Source organism: Poecilia latipinna, unplaced genomic scaffold (genome assembly GCF_001443285.1).
Source record: "Poecilia latipinna isolate Pla-1442-1.1 unplaced genomic scaffold, P_latipinna-1.0 Scaffold2116, whole genome shotgun sequence".
NCBI classification, from domain to species: Eukaryota; Metazoa; Chordata; class Actinopteri; order Cyprinodontiformes; family Poeciliidae; genus Poecilia; species Poecilia latipinna.
This window is the reverse complement of record NW_015114732.1, coordinates 81,644-97,771: the sequence shown is the minus strand read 5'-3', so window position 1 is coordinate 97,771 and position 16,128 is coordinate 81,644. Positions and strand designations below refer to the sequence as shown.

Genomic DNA, 16,128 nt, shown 5'->3' with positions numbered 1-16,128 from the left:
ATTTACCAACTGGACAGGACCAGAAGGACCTCTGCAGCAGTCAGGAGGGAGAGCAGCTTGTCCAGAAGCAGTTTGTTGCTTTGATTGAGACTTCTACTCTTCAGGGAGATGATATGAGTGAAGAAGAGACAAGAACAGAGCAGCTTTCCCTTCATGTCTCTCCAGTGGTTGAGAGCAAAGATCAGGAAGGAAGCAGCTGCTCTGTGTCAGAGAGTCAGTCTGATACTGGCACAAAGAAAAGATCTTTCAAATGTGACATTTGTGGGAGACGTTACACACAACAGTGTAACTTGAAAATCCATTTCAGAACCCACACTGGTGAGGGACTTTTTTCATGTGGAACATGTGGAAAAAGTTTCTCTATAATGAGAAATTTAAATCGTCACAAGAGAATTCATACAGGAGAGAAACCGTTTTCATGTCAGATTTGTGGAAAGAGTTTCTCTCGAATTGATAATTTAAACGAGCACAAGAGAATTCATACAGGTGAGAAGCCTTTTTCGTGCCAGTCATGTGGAAAGAGTTTCTGTCAAATGGGTATTTTAAATCGTCACAAGACAATTCATACAGGTAAGAAACCTTTTTCATGTCAGTCTTGTGAGAAAAGCTTCTATCGAAGGTATAATTTGATCATTCACATGAAAACCCATACAGGTCAGGGGCCGTTTTGAAGCCAAACCTGTGAAAAAATCCATCCATCCATTTTCTTCCGCTTATCTGGGGTCGGGTCACTGGGGTAGCAGCTTAAGAAGAGAGGCCCAGACTTCCTCTCCCCAGCCACTTATTCCAGCTCTTCCGTGGGAACCCCAAGGCGTTCCCAGGCCAGCCGAGAGACATAGTCCCTCCAGCGTGTCCTGGTCTTCCCCCAGGCCTCGTCCCGGTGGGACGTGCCCGGAACACCTCACCAGGGAGGCGTCCAGGAGGCATCCTGACCAGATGCTCGAGCCACCTCAACTGGCTCCTCTCGACATGAAGGAGCAGCGCCTCTACACCGAGTCCCTTCTTGATGACCGAGCTTCTCTCTCTAAGGGAGAACCCAGCCACCCTATGGAGAAAACCCATTTCGGCCATTTGTACCTGGACCTCGTTCTTTCGGTCATGACCCAAAGCTCAGGACCAGGGGTACAGTATACCTGAAGTTTTCCTCTTATCTTTCCTATTTCCTCCTGCAAGGGTGGCACTTGTCGGGCTGCGGGGCCTCAGCCAACTATTCTCCCCTACCCCTCGGGTTGTTGTAACTGAAACTGCAATTTCGTTGTCTTTTTGTCGATGACAATAAATTCTTCTGATTCTGAAAAGTTATGACAATTCTAAGGGCCCTGACCGACAATTTATTTTTTGTTCATAGAAGTAAAATTTTAAAAAATGGGCCCCTGTCAGTTACAAAATTAATCATATTGTGTTTTTGAAGATTGTTTTTAGCAGTAAAAATTTAATATTTCCCACTCCCAGACCAAAAACCACACATCCCTGAACCCCCCTGGATCCACATGACATGGTTCGTTCCTGCTCAGTGCGCTTGACGGTGACACTGTTCAGCTGCAGTCAGTATAAGACAATAATGACTGTGGCAGTTATAATCCTGCTAAGAAAAATTATAAAATTAGGTTCAAAAACAGAGAAAAATAGAGAGGGGAAGAGAGAGAGAGATAAGAGTGTGAATTTTAACCCAGTTCTCCGATAGATGAGTAGACTTGGTGAGATTATCAACCATTTAGCATAGTTAGCTTAGCTACAGACTACTGTTTGCCTCCTTTTCACTTGCATTTAATGAATTAAGGAAAAGAAATACCAAGATATTCATATATTTAACTTGTCCCTGTACCTTTTACCATTTAACAGATGAGGCAGTCAGCAGCAGCTCTAACCCAGGTCCCTCCTGACCTTCCCTCTCCTAGGTGAAATTAAAGCTGCATTATGTAACGTTTATTTTTTTTTCCACATATTTTTTAAAACTGTCATTATGTTGTGACAGTATGGTATGAGAGATAATCTGTGAAAAATCCTCTGCTTTCTCCCAGTGCTCTCTAGAAACAACCAGTCAGTGGCAGGAGTGTTTTAGTGCCGTCAATCACAATCTCATGTGGTGCTGCTCATCCTCCCTCCCCCTCGCTCTGTGCTATTCTGCAGCTAGCATAGCCTGTTGTGAATGCTTAGTCTAGTAAGCATAGCTACCAGTGATGGCAGATAAACAATTTTCCTGTAACAATAAGTAGTTTCTCCACCATTAGCACATTTAGCAATGTGCTAAATATGTACATTTAGCACATTGCTAAATGTGCTAAATGTGTTAGCACATTTAGCACATTTGTGTTAAATGTGCTGCTTGATTGACAGCACTAAGACCCTCCTCCTGGTTCTGATTGGTTGTTTTTGGTCAGAAAGTTGCATTACTTTAGCTGTAGGCTGCCCCAGTCATTGTTTTACTCACAGTGCTGGTGTTGTGATATTTTGCCCAACTGCTTTTTGGGTAACGCAGACCAACCGACACACTGCCGTCCCTGAAGTAAATAAATAAAATTTGATTGATTGATTGAAGCCAAACCTGTGGAAAGATGTTCATTAGAGGCCACATGGGTGAGATAGATGGTTCACATGAAATATGGGGTAAAAAGTGTTATTACATGCTGGTAAACTGGATTTCCAAATAAAAGACACAAAAGTGAAAATTAATCATTTGCCTCACACAGAGTTACTATAATAAATATTTAACCATTTCTTGGATTGTTTCCACTTTGCAAAACATTAGACCCTCACCTAATGTTTTAGATACCCATTATTGGATTTTTTTTTTTTTATTGCGGAGTATATCTGTGAAATTTCCTAAAGAATATTAAAAATATTCAACTGGTTTTGAAGTTGAAATGTTATGGTGCTATGTCACTTGACATGCTACTAGCTGATATTTGCAAAGGAGCCAATCCTAAAGCAGCATTCATTTTCTCTTTCTGCTGATTGGCTGTACCCTGCATAGCAGACTTGGAAAACATCTGATGTTACGTTTCTGCTGTTGTCCCAAGATGATTCTACTCATATTTGTTGTTTGAATTGTTAAAATAGACTTTGTTTTTACACCATTTTAGTTTCTCAAGTATTCTCGGGTATTAAAGAATGATGGGTTTATGACCTAAAACCTTCAGGGTAGTAGCTCTCAAGGACTTGGTGAAGGAGAACCCGGCCTAGTCAAAGGCCAGACTTCAACCGTACTGTGGAGGAACAGATTTTTGTAAATCTAAATGATCTGCTGCAGGGTTATAACAAAAACTTAGTGAACATTGTTCCACAAACATGATGTTGAAGCTTTACAGTTACATTTGTTGACTTCTGTAAACGTTTATTTTGTTTTAAATCAGTTTAATTTTATGTGAATTTTAATCACAGTTTCAGTTTTGAGGTATGACCACCAACTTCTGTTTCCTCCACTTCCTTTCCCTCACTGCAGGGGTCAGGCTGATTGTAATACTTTATCTAAATGCACTGTGGTTCTACTGGTACATTTTTCTTGTTTTAATTAATTAGATTTTAAGTTATTTTTCAGTATCCCACTTCTGTTTATCATTTTATTAATTTGCTTTGATCCCCAGTTTATCACTAGATGTCTTTTCCATCCTTAGCTAAATAACATGTCAGTAGTTGGAGAAAAGTTATTTTTCAGATAATTCAGTTTGGCTGTTTTGTTAATAAACTCTGACTTGATTGGAAACAGAAGTTTCCAATCAATCTGTGATCGTTCCTTTTTGCTTGAAGAGTTTCTTCTGTCGGTACTTTGAATTAATTCCTTCAGAGGTAACTTTCAGGTTTGACTTTTGATTCCAGAGATACTGGAATTCATTCTGCGATTCAACAAAATAAACTCATTTCATTAGTAAAAAAAAACATTTTTTTTATCATAGTTAATACTGATACTAATTTTGATTCGTAAAATTGCTATTCTGCTGATTCTCACCGATGACTTGATGCCCAACAAACTGCAGAGCTTAATGTGAGACTCAAACAGGCATTTTTTTATTGTTTTGTATAAAATTTCAAGATGGCAAATTCCTTGTATGATCAAATATACTATTGATCAATATCTAGAGGGGCTAAACTTCCCTAAAACAGACGATGACGTAGATCAGATGTCTCAAACTCCAGTCCTCAATGGCCGGTGTCCGGCAACTTTTAGATGTGCCTCTGCTGCACCACACCTGAGTAGAATAATTAGGTCATTAGCAAGGCTCTGGAGAACTTATCTACACAAGAAGGAGGTAATTAAGCCATTTCATTCCAGCGTTTTGTACCTGTGACACATCTAAAAACTGCAGGGCAGTAGGCCTTGAGGACTGGAGTTTGACACGTAGATGCATACTGCACATTTTAACGAGATTGACTCTGTGGACTGATGCTGCCCCCTTGTGGCAGGAATAAATGATGAGATTAAGAGTCGGTCATAACTATCTAAATGACATTTTATGTCTGTTAGGAAAAGTAATGATAAAAGTGAAGGATATAGAGAGAAAGAAAATGTAGAACATGTATTGATGAATTGTAAAACATGAGCCTGAAAGAGAGATTGAGAAGAATGTTTAGGAGGACAGAAATGGAGTCTTAAGGGAATATTGGGAAATGAAGGAAACATAGTGGATATTTACAGATTAAGGAAAGCATTATTTATCTTCAAAATAGAAAATGTAAAAAATGTAATTTAATGGACTTAATGTTGCTACACACTCATGTACAGTAGGTGGCGGCATAGCTTAAAGTTGCTTTCGATCCGCCATATTAGAGGAGGAGCAGAAGAAGAAGAAGAAGAAAAAAACTGCATGGGCTAAGCTAGGTAGCTGCTGCATTGTCTCATCTGAGCTAATATTTCAGCAACCATGTCTTCAGTTCAGCATCTCAGAGAGTTTATCAGAGAGCGGCTAACTGCTGCTGCTCAAGAAATCTTCACAGAGGTTGAAAAAACCATCATTTTCTACGAGGAAGAGCTCGATGCTCAGCGCAGGATGATGGGGATCGACTGGAAACCAGAAATAATCGGTTCGGAGCTGCAGAGACAAAGTTCTGGTAGGTCTGGATAAAGGTGCTGATGTTTTCACTGCAGACAGAGATCCGTCAGCGGCGATAGTTGCTGCAGCTCCAGCTGCTGCTAAACGGGAACTGATTTAGCTGCTAGCTCTGATGCTACAGAGGTTGATGGCTTTGTAGCTCATGACAAAATGTTACAGCACAAACAGAAAATGTGTTTATGAGTCGAGCTCCTTGACTAAATTTATTATTCCAATTGTTATAAGTGCTAGAAATCTGGAATGCAATGTGAAAAAATAAAATAAAATCCACAAGCATCCTCATTCCAAACACGTTCACTTAAATTTTTCACTTTGTTACATGTTCACATTATTTATTGACTGTATCTAAGAATATCAAATATATTTTAAATTTAACTGAAGATATGACATAATACAATATATAATATACAATAAAATACAAAGACTTGGGTCTTATTGTATAGACTTAATCAAATCAGTCTGTCAACTACGTTGCCTGTAGGGATTTTTAATGTCCAGCAGGTGTCAGTATTCAGTGACACAGTATCAATACAGTTTTGCTATGGGTCGAAACGCTACATGACGCCTCATCTACCCATCACTTCTGCTCACACACCTACAGGTCTGAATACTGAAATGCAGGTTATTAAGTCCTGCCTAATAACCTGCATTCAGTATTCAGACGCAGAATGAGCTGCTGTTTTTCTCATAGGGGCACAGAACAAACGTATGGGGGGAAAAAAACAAAAAAAAAACATGCAATATATCATTGTTTCTTATATTAAGTGAGTGACAAAGCTGCAGGTTGCACAGCCCTGATCTAGCAGAGCAAAACTGTATTCCTATCTAAATCCAGCTGAAGCTAAAAGTGCAAAATCCTCAAGACTGTTAAATTGAATATTAATACATTTTAATGTGTATTTCAGAGAGCAAGCTATGTCTATTGCAAAAAACTGATAAAATCAGTTTTTGAAAGTAAAGTATTGAAATAATTTTTATTTCACTTTGCTGAATGTGTTATTAAATCAAATTTTGCTCTGTATTCAACAAGTCATAAAACGCATATGAACTGTCAAATATCTGCAGCAATGAATTTGGAAGGCAAAAAAACCTAAACTGTACATTTAAAATATTTTTTGTTGTTGTAGTAGCAAGGCTTTTTAGCAGCACAAGTACTTGTACAAGTGAATAGTCTTGCCATTTTGGATGGTGAAGTTAGGACACAGGGGCGAACTGTCCAAATTCTCTACGCACTTGAACCCTTATGTACTCTCCAATTGAGTTCACACTTCATAGAGGCGTGTGGGGTGCAGCTGGGGTATTGGGACCGGGCCAGGGAGACCTGGAGATTTTTTTGACCCATATCACCGTCCTCCTCAGTGGGTGGTGTTGAGAGAAACTCATCCAGCCTCATCTCTCACACTTCCATTTACTAATCTAAATCTACTATCTAAGCAATAATTAATAGGTTTTCATTTTAGGCCAGTCTTTTCAATATTTTCTTGGATCCACTTCCTTTTGAACATCAAGACATCTACCTTATTAAAGAAAATGCTCTCTTCTCTTTCTTCTCTTAGACAGTAGATTAGAGAAACAAGTCTCTGTGTCTCATCACATTTGTAATCCAGAGAACCAAAATGCCATGTTTTAATCATTTAAGTTTCTACATGGTCTGATCAACTTTAAAAAGTGAGGTTACAAGTAACATTTAAAGCATATTGTCTTATGGTACGATGTGTTCTTCCCTGAATGAATGCCCTAAAATTAAATATTTAATTGTAAAAACAAAAACAAAAAATCTGTATTAAACTATTTGTGAATTAAAATATTTTGAATTTTTTTGCCCTGGCTTCCAATTAATGTGAAGGACATTTTACCTACTTTTCCGTTAAACTCTACAAACTAATTTTAGATTAACCGTATGATGCCTACAGACCAAAATCTCCAGGGAAAACCAGGCTGATCCATGAGATAGTCATCAATTAAATTATATTAATGACGTAATCCTTTGTTCCCACAGACCTCCAACAGCCAAGTGTCTCATATGAGGAAGAAGTTTCTGGCATTCAACAAGACTTCAGCCTGGCAAACAAGTTCAATCATAACGAGAAAGTACATCAGTGGACTGAAGAGGAACAGATGGGACTAGAACCAAAATGGATTAAAAAAGAAGAGAATGAGCCAGACCCTACACTGCTCAAACATGAGGAATTGGAATATCCACTAACTTATATAAGAAAAGAGGAGCTAGATTCTTCAGTGCTTCAACATGAACAGCAGCCACCAGAACATTTACCAACTGGACAGGACCAGAAGGACCTCTGCAGCAGTCAGGAGGGAGAGCAGCTTGTCCAGAAGCAGTTTGTTGCTTTGATTGAGACTTCTACTCTTCAGGAAGATGATATGAGTGAAGAAGAGACAAGAACAGAGCAGCTTTCCCTTCATATCTCTCCAGTGGTTGAGAGCAAAGATCAGGAAGGAAGCAGCTCCTCTGTGTCAGAGAGTCAGTCTGATACTGGCACAAAGAAAAGATCTTTCATATGTGACATTTGTGGGAGATGTTATACACAACAGTGTAAATTGAAAAAACATTACAGAACCCACACTGGCGAGAGACCATTTTCATGTGAAACATGTGGAAAAAGTTTCTCACTAATTAATGTTTTAAATAGTCACAAGAAAACTCATACAGGAGAGAAACCATTTTCATGCCAGGCATGCGGAAAGAGATTTTCTCGAATTGATAATTTAAAGGACCACAAAAGAATTCATACAGGTGAGAGACCTTTTTTGTGCCAGTCATGTGGAAAAAGTTTCTCAAGAATTAGCCATTTAAATCGTCACCAAACAATTCATACAGGTGAGAAGCTTTTTTCATGCCAGTCTTGTGAAAAAAGCTTCAATCGAAGGGATTATTTGGTCATTCACATGAAAACCCATACATGCCAATTGGCGCTTTGAAGCCAAACCTGTGAAAAAAAAAGTCTTTGAAATTGGTCACGTAATTATTCTCATTATAACCCACATGGATGAGATGGGTTTTTCCACATGAAATATGGAGAAAAAGTGTTCTTTCATGCTGGTAAACTGAATTTCCACATAACAGAAAGACACAAACATGAGAATTAGTCATTAACTCACACATATTCACTGTAATAAATATTAAACTGTCTTGGACTGTTTCACTTTGCAAAACATTAGACCCTCACCTATTTTTGGTTGTTCATTTATGGATTGTTTTTTAGCAAATTTTGTGAAATTTGATAAAGAATATTGAGAATATTCAAAACCACTTAAACTGGTTTGGAAGTGTACATATTGAAGCTCTATGCTACTTGACGTGCTACTGACTGACTTTTGCAAAGTAGCCAATCAGGACGCTTTTAGCATCCTCCTCAGATGTGTTTTATGCATTGTTGATGTGATTTTATGCATTTGATTGGTTGAATAAAATTATGGGTGACTGTGAAGTTGAATAGTGACTGTTGTCTTTGTGGTTTTACTCTTGCACACGACATTAATGGACCTGGGGAGAAGGGGCCTCCCTTCTGAAGCTGCTGCCCCTGCGACCCGATCCCGGATAAGCGGCAGAAAATGGATGGATGGATGGGAGACGAGATAACAACGAGCAACAGGGAGAAAATATCTCGTTTCTTAGTCTGAATAGAGCAGTGGAGAGTATTGGTAAGGAGATGAGGAGAAGCAGGATGAGCTGTGTTTTTTTCATATGGGCGCAGAACAAACAGATGGAACAAAAATGGTGAGCCACAGACCCACTCCTCCTCAGTGTGTGGTGTTGACAGAAACTCATCCAGCCTGATCTCTCATACATTTCCTTTTGTTTTGTTTTGCTGAAGCTAAAATGCTACATGTTTTGCTGAAGCTAAAATGCTACATCTTCATTTTAATTTATTGTTGAAGGTAAAAAAATAAAATTGGTTTAAAGCACCAGTTAGTTATGGTAAATAATAATTTAGTTTTATCCCTTCAGTTCAGGGTCCCAGACCAGTTCTACTGGCCAAATTGTGTCAAAGTAGAAACATGCAAATGGTTTTTGCAAATCTACATTTCTCAAATGTGTTTAATGAAATATATCATTAAACACATGGGTTCTGTGAGACATTTCCCAGTTAGATTGATCAGGTGACTCCAACCTTGATGAGAGGACATTATTCTTTGTGTTATTTCTCCCAAACAGTTTTCATGGAAGTGTTGTCTTATGGTTGCTATGGAGACCTGATGACTCCAGGATGTTCCTCTTTGCTTCAGTTCTCTTACTGAAGATGTGTAACACCATCCTCCTCAGTGTTTGGTGTTGAGATAAACCCGTCCGAGCTTTGTTTCTCACGTTTCCAGTTGTTTAAATGTACAGTCTGAGCAGTAATGAATAGGTTTAAATTTTAGACCGGACTTTTCAATCTTCTCTTGCATCCACTTCCTTTTGAACATCAAGACAGCCACCTAATTAAAAGAAATGCCCTCTTCTTTGTATTTATTGAATAGTGGCTTAGAGAAACAAGTCTCTGTGTCTGATCACATTTGTAATCCAAAGGCCCAGAATGCCATGTTCTACTGATTAAAGTTTCTACAGTCTGATCAACTTTAAAAAGTGAGGTTACTCTGGAGGTTTCAAGTGAGATTAGAAACATATTTTCTTAATGTACAATGAGTTCTTCATTGCATGAATGCTCTAAAATTAAGAATTAATTTGTAAATTTAAAAAACTGTGGGCTGCACAGTGGCGCAGTTGGTAGAGCTGTTGCCTTGCAGCAAGAAGGTTCTGGGTTAATTTCAGGCTTATGGTGTTTCTGCATGGAGTTTGCATGTTCTCCCTGTGCATACGTGGGTTCTCTCCGGGTACTCTGGGTTTGTCCCACAGTCCAAAAACATGATTAGGTTAATTGGTCTCTAAATTATCCCCAGGTATGAGTGTGTGTGTGTGCATGGTTGTTTGTCCTGTCTGTCTCTGTGCTGTCCAGGGTGTACCCCGCCTCTCGCCCGGAACGTTAGATGGAGATAGCCACCAGCAACCCTCCCGACCCCACTAGGGACCAGGGTGGATGGATGTTGCTAATGTTGCTACACGCGCACGTACAGTAGGTGGCAGCATAGCTTAAAGTTGCTTTCGATCCGCCATAATAGAAAAGAAGAAGAAACCTGAATACGCTAAGCTAGAAAACTGCTGCTTTGTCTCATCTGAGCTAATATTTCAGCAACCATGTCTTCAGTTCAGCATCTCAGAGAGTTTATCAGAGAGCGACTAACTGCTGCTGCTCAAGAAATCTTCACAGAGGTTGAAAAAACCATCATTTGCTACGAGGAAGAGCTCGATGCTCAGCGCAGGATGATGGGGATCGACTGGAAACCACAAATTAAGCTACACAGAGTCGGTTCGGAGCTGCAGAGACAAAGTTCTGGTAGGTCTGGATAAAGGTGCTGATGTTTTCACAGCAGACAGAGATCCGTCAGCGGCGATAGTCTCTATTTTCTTAGACGACTTCGATTGTGTGGTGTTTCTAAAATGATAATGCCGCTTAATAAAATTCCTCATAAATATTGATTTATTGCAGGGGGTCCGGACCATAGTCATGAATACGCCTCATGGAGCGGGTCGGCCCGTTGCTGCGATACGTCACAGCGTCCGCCATATTGAATGTGGCTTCTCTGCCAGTAAGCTAATACAAGTAAATGGACCGAACTTCAGAAAGTGCCGTTCTACAAAGTATTTTAAGTTAATACCTGTCATTGACACATTTTCTCACACACACTAATACATTTGGTAATCAAAGAAATTACTAAAGACAGAGTTTCTAACTTTTGAAGTGATTCATTGTTTTGGGGCATTTCTGAATAAAGAGCACAATGTCTTTGTTTGATAGAAATTATTCTGATTTTTATATTGACATTGATGAACAGACACACTTTTACAGTGTTTTATTAAAGAATATATTTACATAATTCCATAATTTAATGTACATTTAACATTTCAAGACAAGAAACAAATAATTTTCCTGTATTTATTTTTTATACGTTATTGAGAAATGACTTTTGATTTATAAATCACTCATTGTCAAACATTAAACTACATCTTTTTCTTATTTTTTTCCAGAGAATTTACAGTATGTCAACTCTGCTATTGACAGCAAAGAGTGAAAATAATTTTAACAGAGTAAATTATTTTTTATTTCATTACATAAGCTACATTAATACACTAATACTTCAGATTGAGATATTTAAAAATACACAAAAAGTGAAAGAATAAAACATTTATTTATTATACTGGGAACACTGGCCACAGGCTTCAGTCTGCTGGTCACACTGGGAGAACTCAATGATTTCTGAGACATCCTGGTTCACAGGCTAAAGCCAAGGATAAAAGAGAAATTATCCAAAAGTGTAATAGAAAATACATACGATATGTTTCTTTCACATTCATAAAAATACATTTTCAGCATGTTGGCTCTGACTCGTAGCATCTTTATAGCTAAATATATCAACATGGTGAAGCTGAGCTGGGAAACAGACTGAAGAACAGCAGCTCCAGCTCTGATCCTGACTGACCTTTCCTCACTAAATCCTCTGGTTTTTAATGAACTTCTCCTCTAACAGCGGTTTCTCATCACCTCTCATTAGAAAACAGTATGAAAACATTAGCTGCTAAGCTAACAATCAGCGGTTATTTCGGGCCAATTTAGCTACATAGGANATATTTTTCGGTTGTTTAAAAGCGAATTTCTGGCTGCAAAGTCAAGTAATTCTGATCTTTCATCCTTACCTGTGAAAGGTAATGCGAATGAATACAGTTTGTTTCGTAAAACGGTTGAAACAAGTCCACACAGCACAGGACTTAACAGCTCCGATCGCTCTGCTGCCACATAGAAGATGGCGGACGCTGTTACGTATGACTCAGCGCTCCATGAGGCGTCTACGTATTGATGTNTGCACACGACATTAATGGACCTGGGGAGAAGGGGCCTCCCTTCTGAAGCTGCTGCCCCTGCGACCCGATCCCGGATAAGCGGCAGAAAATGGATGGATGGATGGGAGACGAGATAACAACGAGCAACAGGGAGAAAATATCTCGTTTCTTAGTCTGAATAGAGCAGTGGAGAGTATTGGTAAGGAGATGAGGAGAAGCAGGATGAGCTGTGTTTTTTTCATATGGGCGCAGAACAAACAGATGGAACAAAAATGGTGAGCCACAGACCCACTCCTCCTCAGTGTGTGGTGTTGACAGAAACTCATCCAGCCTGATCTCTCATACATTTCCTTTTGTTTTGTTTTGCTGAAGCTAAAATGCTACATGTTTTGCTGAAGCTAAAATGCTACATCTTCATTTTAATTTATTGTTGAAGGTAAAAAAATAAAATTGGTTTAAAGCACCAGTTAGTTATGGTAAATAATAATTTAGTTTTATCCCTTCAGTTCAGGGTCCCAGACCAGTTCTACTGGCCAAATTGTGTCAAAGTAGAAACATGCAAATGGTTTTTGCAAATCTACATTTCTCAAATGTGTTTAATGAAATATATCATTAAACACATGGGTTCTGTGAGACATTTCCCAGTTAGATTGATCAGGTGACTCCAACCTTGATGAGAGGACATTATTCTTTGTGTTATTTCTCCCAAACAGTTTTCATGGAAGTGTTGTCTTATGGTTGCTATGGAGACCTGATGACTCCAGGATGTTCCTCTTTGCTTCAGTTCTCTTACTGAAGATGTGTAACACCATCCTCCTCAGTGTTTGGTGTTGAGATAAACCCGTCCGAGCTTTGTTTCTCACGTTTCCAGTTGTTTAAATGTACAGTCTGAGCAGTAATGAATAGGTTTAAATTTTAGACCGGACTTTTCAATCTTCTCTTGCATCCACTTCCTTTTGAACATCAAGACAGCCACCTAATTAAAAGAAATGCCCTCTTCTTTGTATTTATTGAATAGTGGCTTAGAGAAACAAGTCTCTGTGTCTGATCACATTTGTAATCCAAAGGCCCAGAATGCCATGTTCTACTGATTAAAGTTTCTACAGTCTGATCAACTTTAAAAAGTGAGGTTACTCTGGAGGTTTCAAGTGAGATTAGAAACATATTTTCTTAATGTACAATGAGTTCTTCATTGCATGAATGCTCTAAAATTAAGAATTAATTTGTAAATTTAAAAAACTGTGGGCTGCACAGTGGCGCAGTTGGTAGAGCTGTTGCCTTGCAGCAAGAAGGTTCTGGGTTAATTTCAGGCTTATGGTGTTTCTGCATGGAGTTTGCATGTTCTCCCTGTGCATACGTGGGTTCTCTCCGGGTACTCTGGGTTTGTCCCACAGTCCAAAAACATGATTAGGTTAATTGGTCTCTAAATTATCCCCAGGTATGAGTGTGTGTGTGTGCATGGTTGTTTGTCCTGTCTGTCTCTGTGCTGTCCAGGGTGTACCCCGCCTCTCGCCCGGAACGTTAGATGGAGATAGCCACCAGCAACCCTCCCGACCCCACTAGGGACCAGGGTGGATGGATGTTGCTAATGTTGCTACACGCGCACGTACAGTAGGTGGCAGCATAGCTTAAAGTTGCTTTCGATCCGCCATAATAGAAAAGAAGAAGAAACCTGAATACGCTAAGCTAGAAAACTGCTGCTTTGTCTCATCTGAGCTAATATTTCAGCAACCATGTCTTCAGTTCAGCATCTCAGAGAGTTTATCAGAGAGCGACTAACTGCTGCTGCTCAAGAAATCTTCACAGAGGTTGAAAAAACCATCATTTGCTACGAGGAAGAGCTCGATGCTCAGCGCAGGATGATGGGGATCGACTGGAAACCACAAATTAAGCTACACAGAGTCGGTTCGGAGCTGCAGAGACAAAGTTCTGGTAGGTCTGGATAAAGGTGCTGATGTTTTCACAGCAGACAGAGATCCGTCAGCGGCGATAGTCTCTATTTTCTTAGACGACTTCGATTGTGTGGTGTTTCTAAAATGATAATGCCGCTTAATAAAATTCCTCATAAATATTGATTTATTGCAGGGGGTCCGGACCATAGTCATGAATACGCCTCATGGAGCGGGTCGGCCCGTTGCTGCGATACGTCACAGCGTCCGCCATATTGAATGTGGCTTCTCTGCCAGTAAGCTAATACAAGTAAATGGACCGAACTTCAGAAAGTGCCGTTCTACAAAGTTTTTTAAGTTAATACCCGTCATTGACACATTTTCTCACACACACTAATACATTTGGTAATCAAAGAAATTACTAAAGACAGAGTTTCTAACTTTTGAAGTGATTCATTGTTTTGGGGCATTTCTGAATAAAGAGCACAATGTCTTTGTTTGATAGAAATTATTCTGATTTTTATATTGACATTGATGAACAGACACACTTTTACAGTGTTTTATTAAAGAACATATTTATTTAAAAGTGAATTTCTCGCTGCAAAGTCAAGTAATTCTCATCTTTCATCCTTACCTGTGAAAGGTAATGCCAATGAATCCAGTTTGTTTCATAAAACGGCTGAAACAAGTTCACACAGCACAGGACTTAAGGAGCTCCGATCGCCCTGCTGCCACATAGAGGATGGCGGACGCTGTTACGTATGACTCAGCGCTCCATGAGGCGTCTACGTATTCATGTCTATGGTCCAGACTCCCCCGACCACCCCCTGGGTTTTACGCCTATGCCTCCAGGTCTGAAAACTGCAATGGAGGTTATTAGGAAGGAGAGGGGGAGAGGCAGGATGAGCTGTTGTTTTTTTCATATGGGCACATAACAAACGTAAGAAACAAAAAATGTTTGACTCATTTATATTAAGCGAGTCACAGAGCTGCAGGTTGCACAGCCCTGATCTAGCAGATGAAAACTAATCCTGCCTAAGTCCAGCTGAGGCTAAAACTGCAAAATCCTCAAGACTGTTAAATTGAACATTAATACATTTTAATGTGTATTTTTTGTCATTTTGGAAATATGGCTATGTTCACAGAGCAAGCTGTGTCTGTTGCAAAAATGAGAAAGAAATCAGCTTTTAACAGTAAAGTATTAAAGTAATTTTTATTTCACTCTGCTGAATGTGTGAAACTCTACAAACTAATTTTAGTTGAACCGTATGATGCCTACAGACCAGAATCTCCAGGACAAGCCAGGCTGATCCATGAGATAACAATCAATTAAATTATATTAATTATGTCGTTCTTGTTCCCACAGACCTCCAACAGCCAAGTGTCTCCTATGAGGAAGAAGATTCTGCCATCCAACAAGTCTGGAGCCTGGCAAGTAGGTCCAGTCAGGACCAGAAAAAACATCAGTGGACTGAAGAGGAACAGATAGAACCAGGAACAAATTGGATTAAAATAGAAGAGGAGGAACCAGAACCTGCACTGCTCAAACACGAGGAAATAGAATATCCACTAACATACGTAAGAAAAGAGGAGCTAGATTCTTCAGTGCTTCAACATGAACAGCAGCCACCAGAACATTTACCAACTGGACAGGACCAGAAGGACCTCTGCAGCAGTCAGGAGGGAGAGCAGCTTGTCCAGAAGCAGTTTGTTGCTTTGATTGAGACTTCTACTCTTCAGGGAGATGATGTGAATGAAGAAGAGACAAGAACAGAGCAGCTTTCCCTTCATATCTCTCCAGTGGTTGAGAGCAAAGATCAGGAAGGAAGCAGCTCCTCCGAGTCAGAGAGTCAGTCTGATACTGGCACAAAGAAAAGACCTTTCAAATGTGACATTTGTGGGAGACGTTACACCCAACATTATAAGTTGAAAAACCATTACAGAACCCACACTGGTGAGGGACTTTTTTCATGTGAAACATGCGGAAAGAGTTTCTCTACAAGTTATGTTTTAAATAGTCACAAGAAAACTCATACAGGAGAGAAACCTTTTTCATGCCAGATATGTGGGAAGAGTTTCTCTCGAATTGGTCATTTAAAGGACCACAAAAGAATTCATACAGGTGAGAGACCTTTTTCATGCCAGATATGTGGAAAGAGTTTCTGTCTAATGAGTATTTTAAATCGTCACAAGACAATTCATACAGGTGAGAGGCCTTTTTCATGCCAGATATGTGGGAAGAGTTTCTCTCGAATTGGTAATTTAAAGGACCACAAAAGAATTCATACAGGTG

The 16,128-nt window shown here is 39.5% G+C and overlaps 2 protein-coding genes across 15 annotated transcripts in view; both read left to right on the top strand.

The window, feature by feature from the left end:
* The window catches only part of LOC106936315 (zinc finger protein 70-like), a 107,447-nt gene that overhangs the window by 11,124 nt on the left and 80,195 nt on the right, over positions 1–16,128 (top strand). The window contains exons 1-2 of one of the 14 annotated variants that reach the window (XM_015017204.1): positions 4,777–5,046; positions 15,202–15,413. The exons of 3 other annotated variants lie outside the window; for them this stretch is intronic. In XM_015017204.1, the coding sequence (XP_014872690.1) occupies positions 4,860–5,046; positions 15,202–15,413 (399 nt within the window). In that variant the 5' untranslated portion in view covers positions 4,777–4,859. Of the gene's footprint in view, positions 1–4,774; positions 5,047–7,047; positions 8,504–10,154; positions 10,445–13,577; positions 13,879–15,201; positions 16,126–16,128 lie in introns of those variants that run through there. 10 more of the 14 variants (XM_015017215.1, XM_015017203.1, XM_015017206.1 and 7 more) reach the window with 10 other exon arrangements.
* LOC106936317 (zinc finger protein 569-like) overlaps positions 21–16,128 on the top strand; it is an 88,344-nt gene continuing 72,236 nt past the window's right edge. The window contains exon 1 of the mRNA XM_015017217.1: positions 21–486. Coding sequence (XP_014872703.1) covers positions 114–486 — 373 coding nt within the window. The 5' untranslated portion in view covers positions 21–113. The remainder of the gene's footprint in view (positions 487–16,128) is intronic.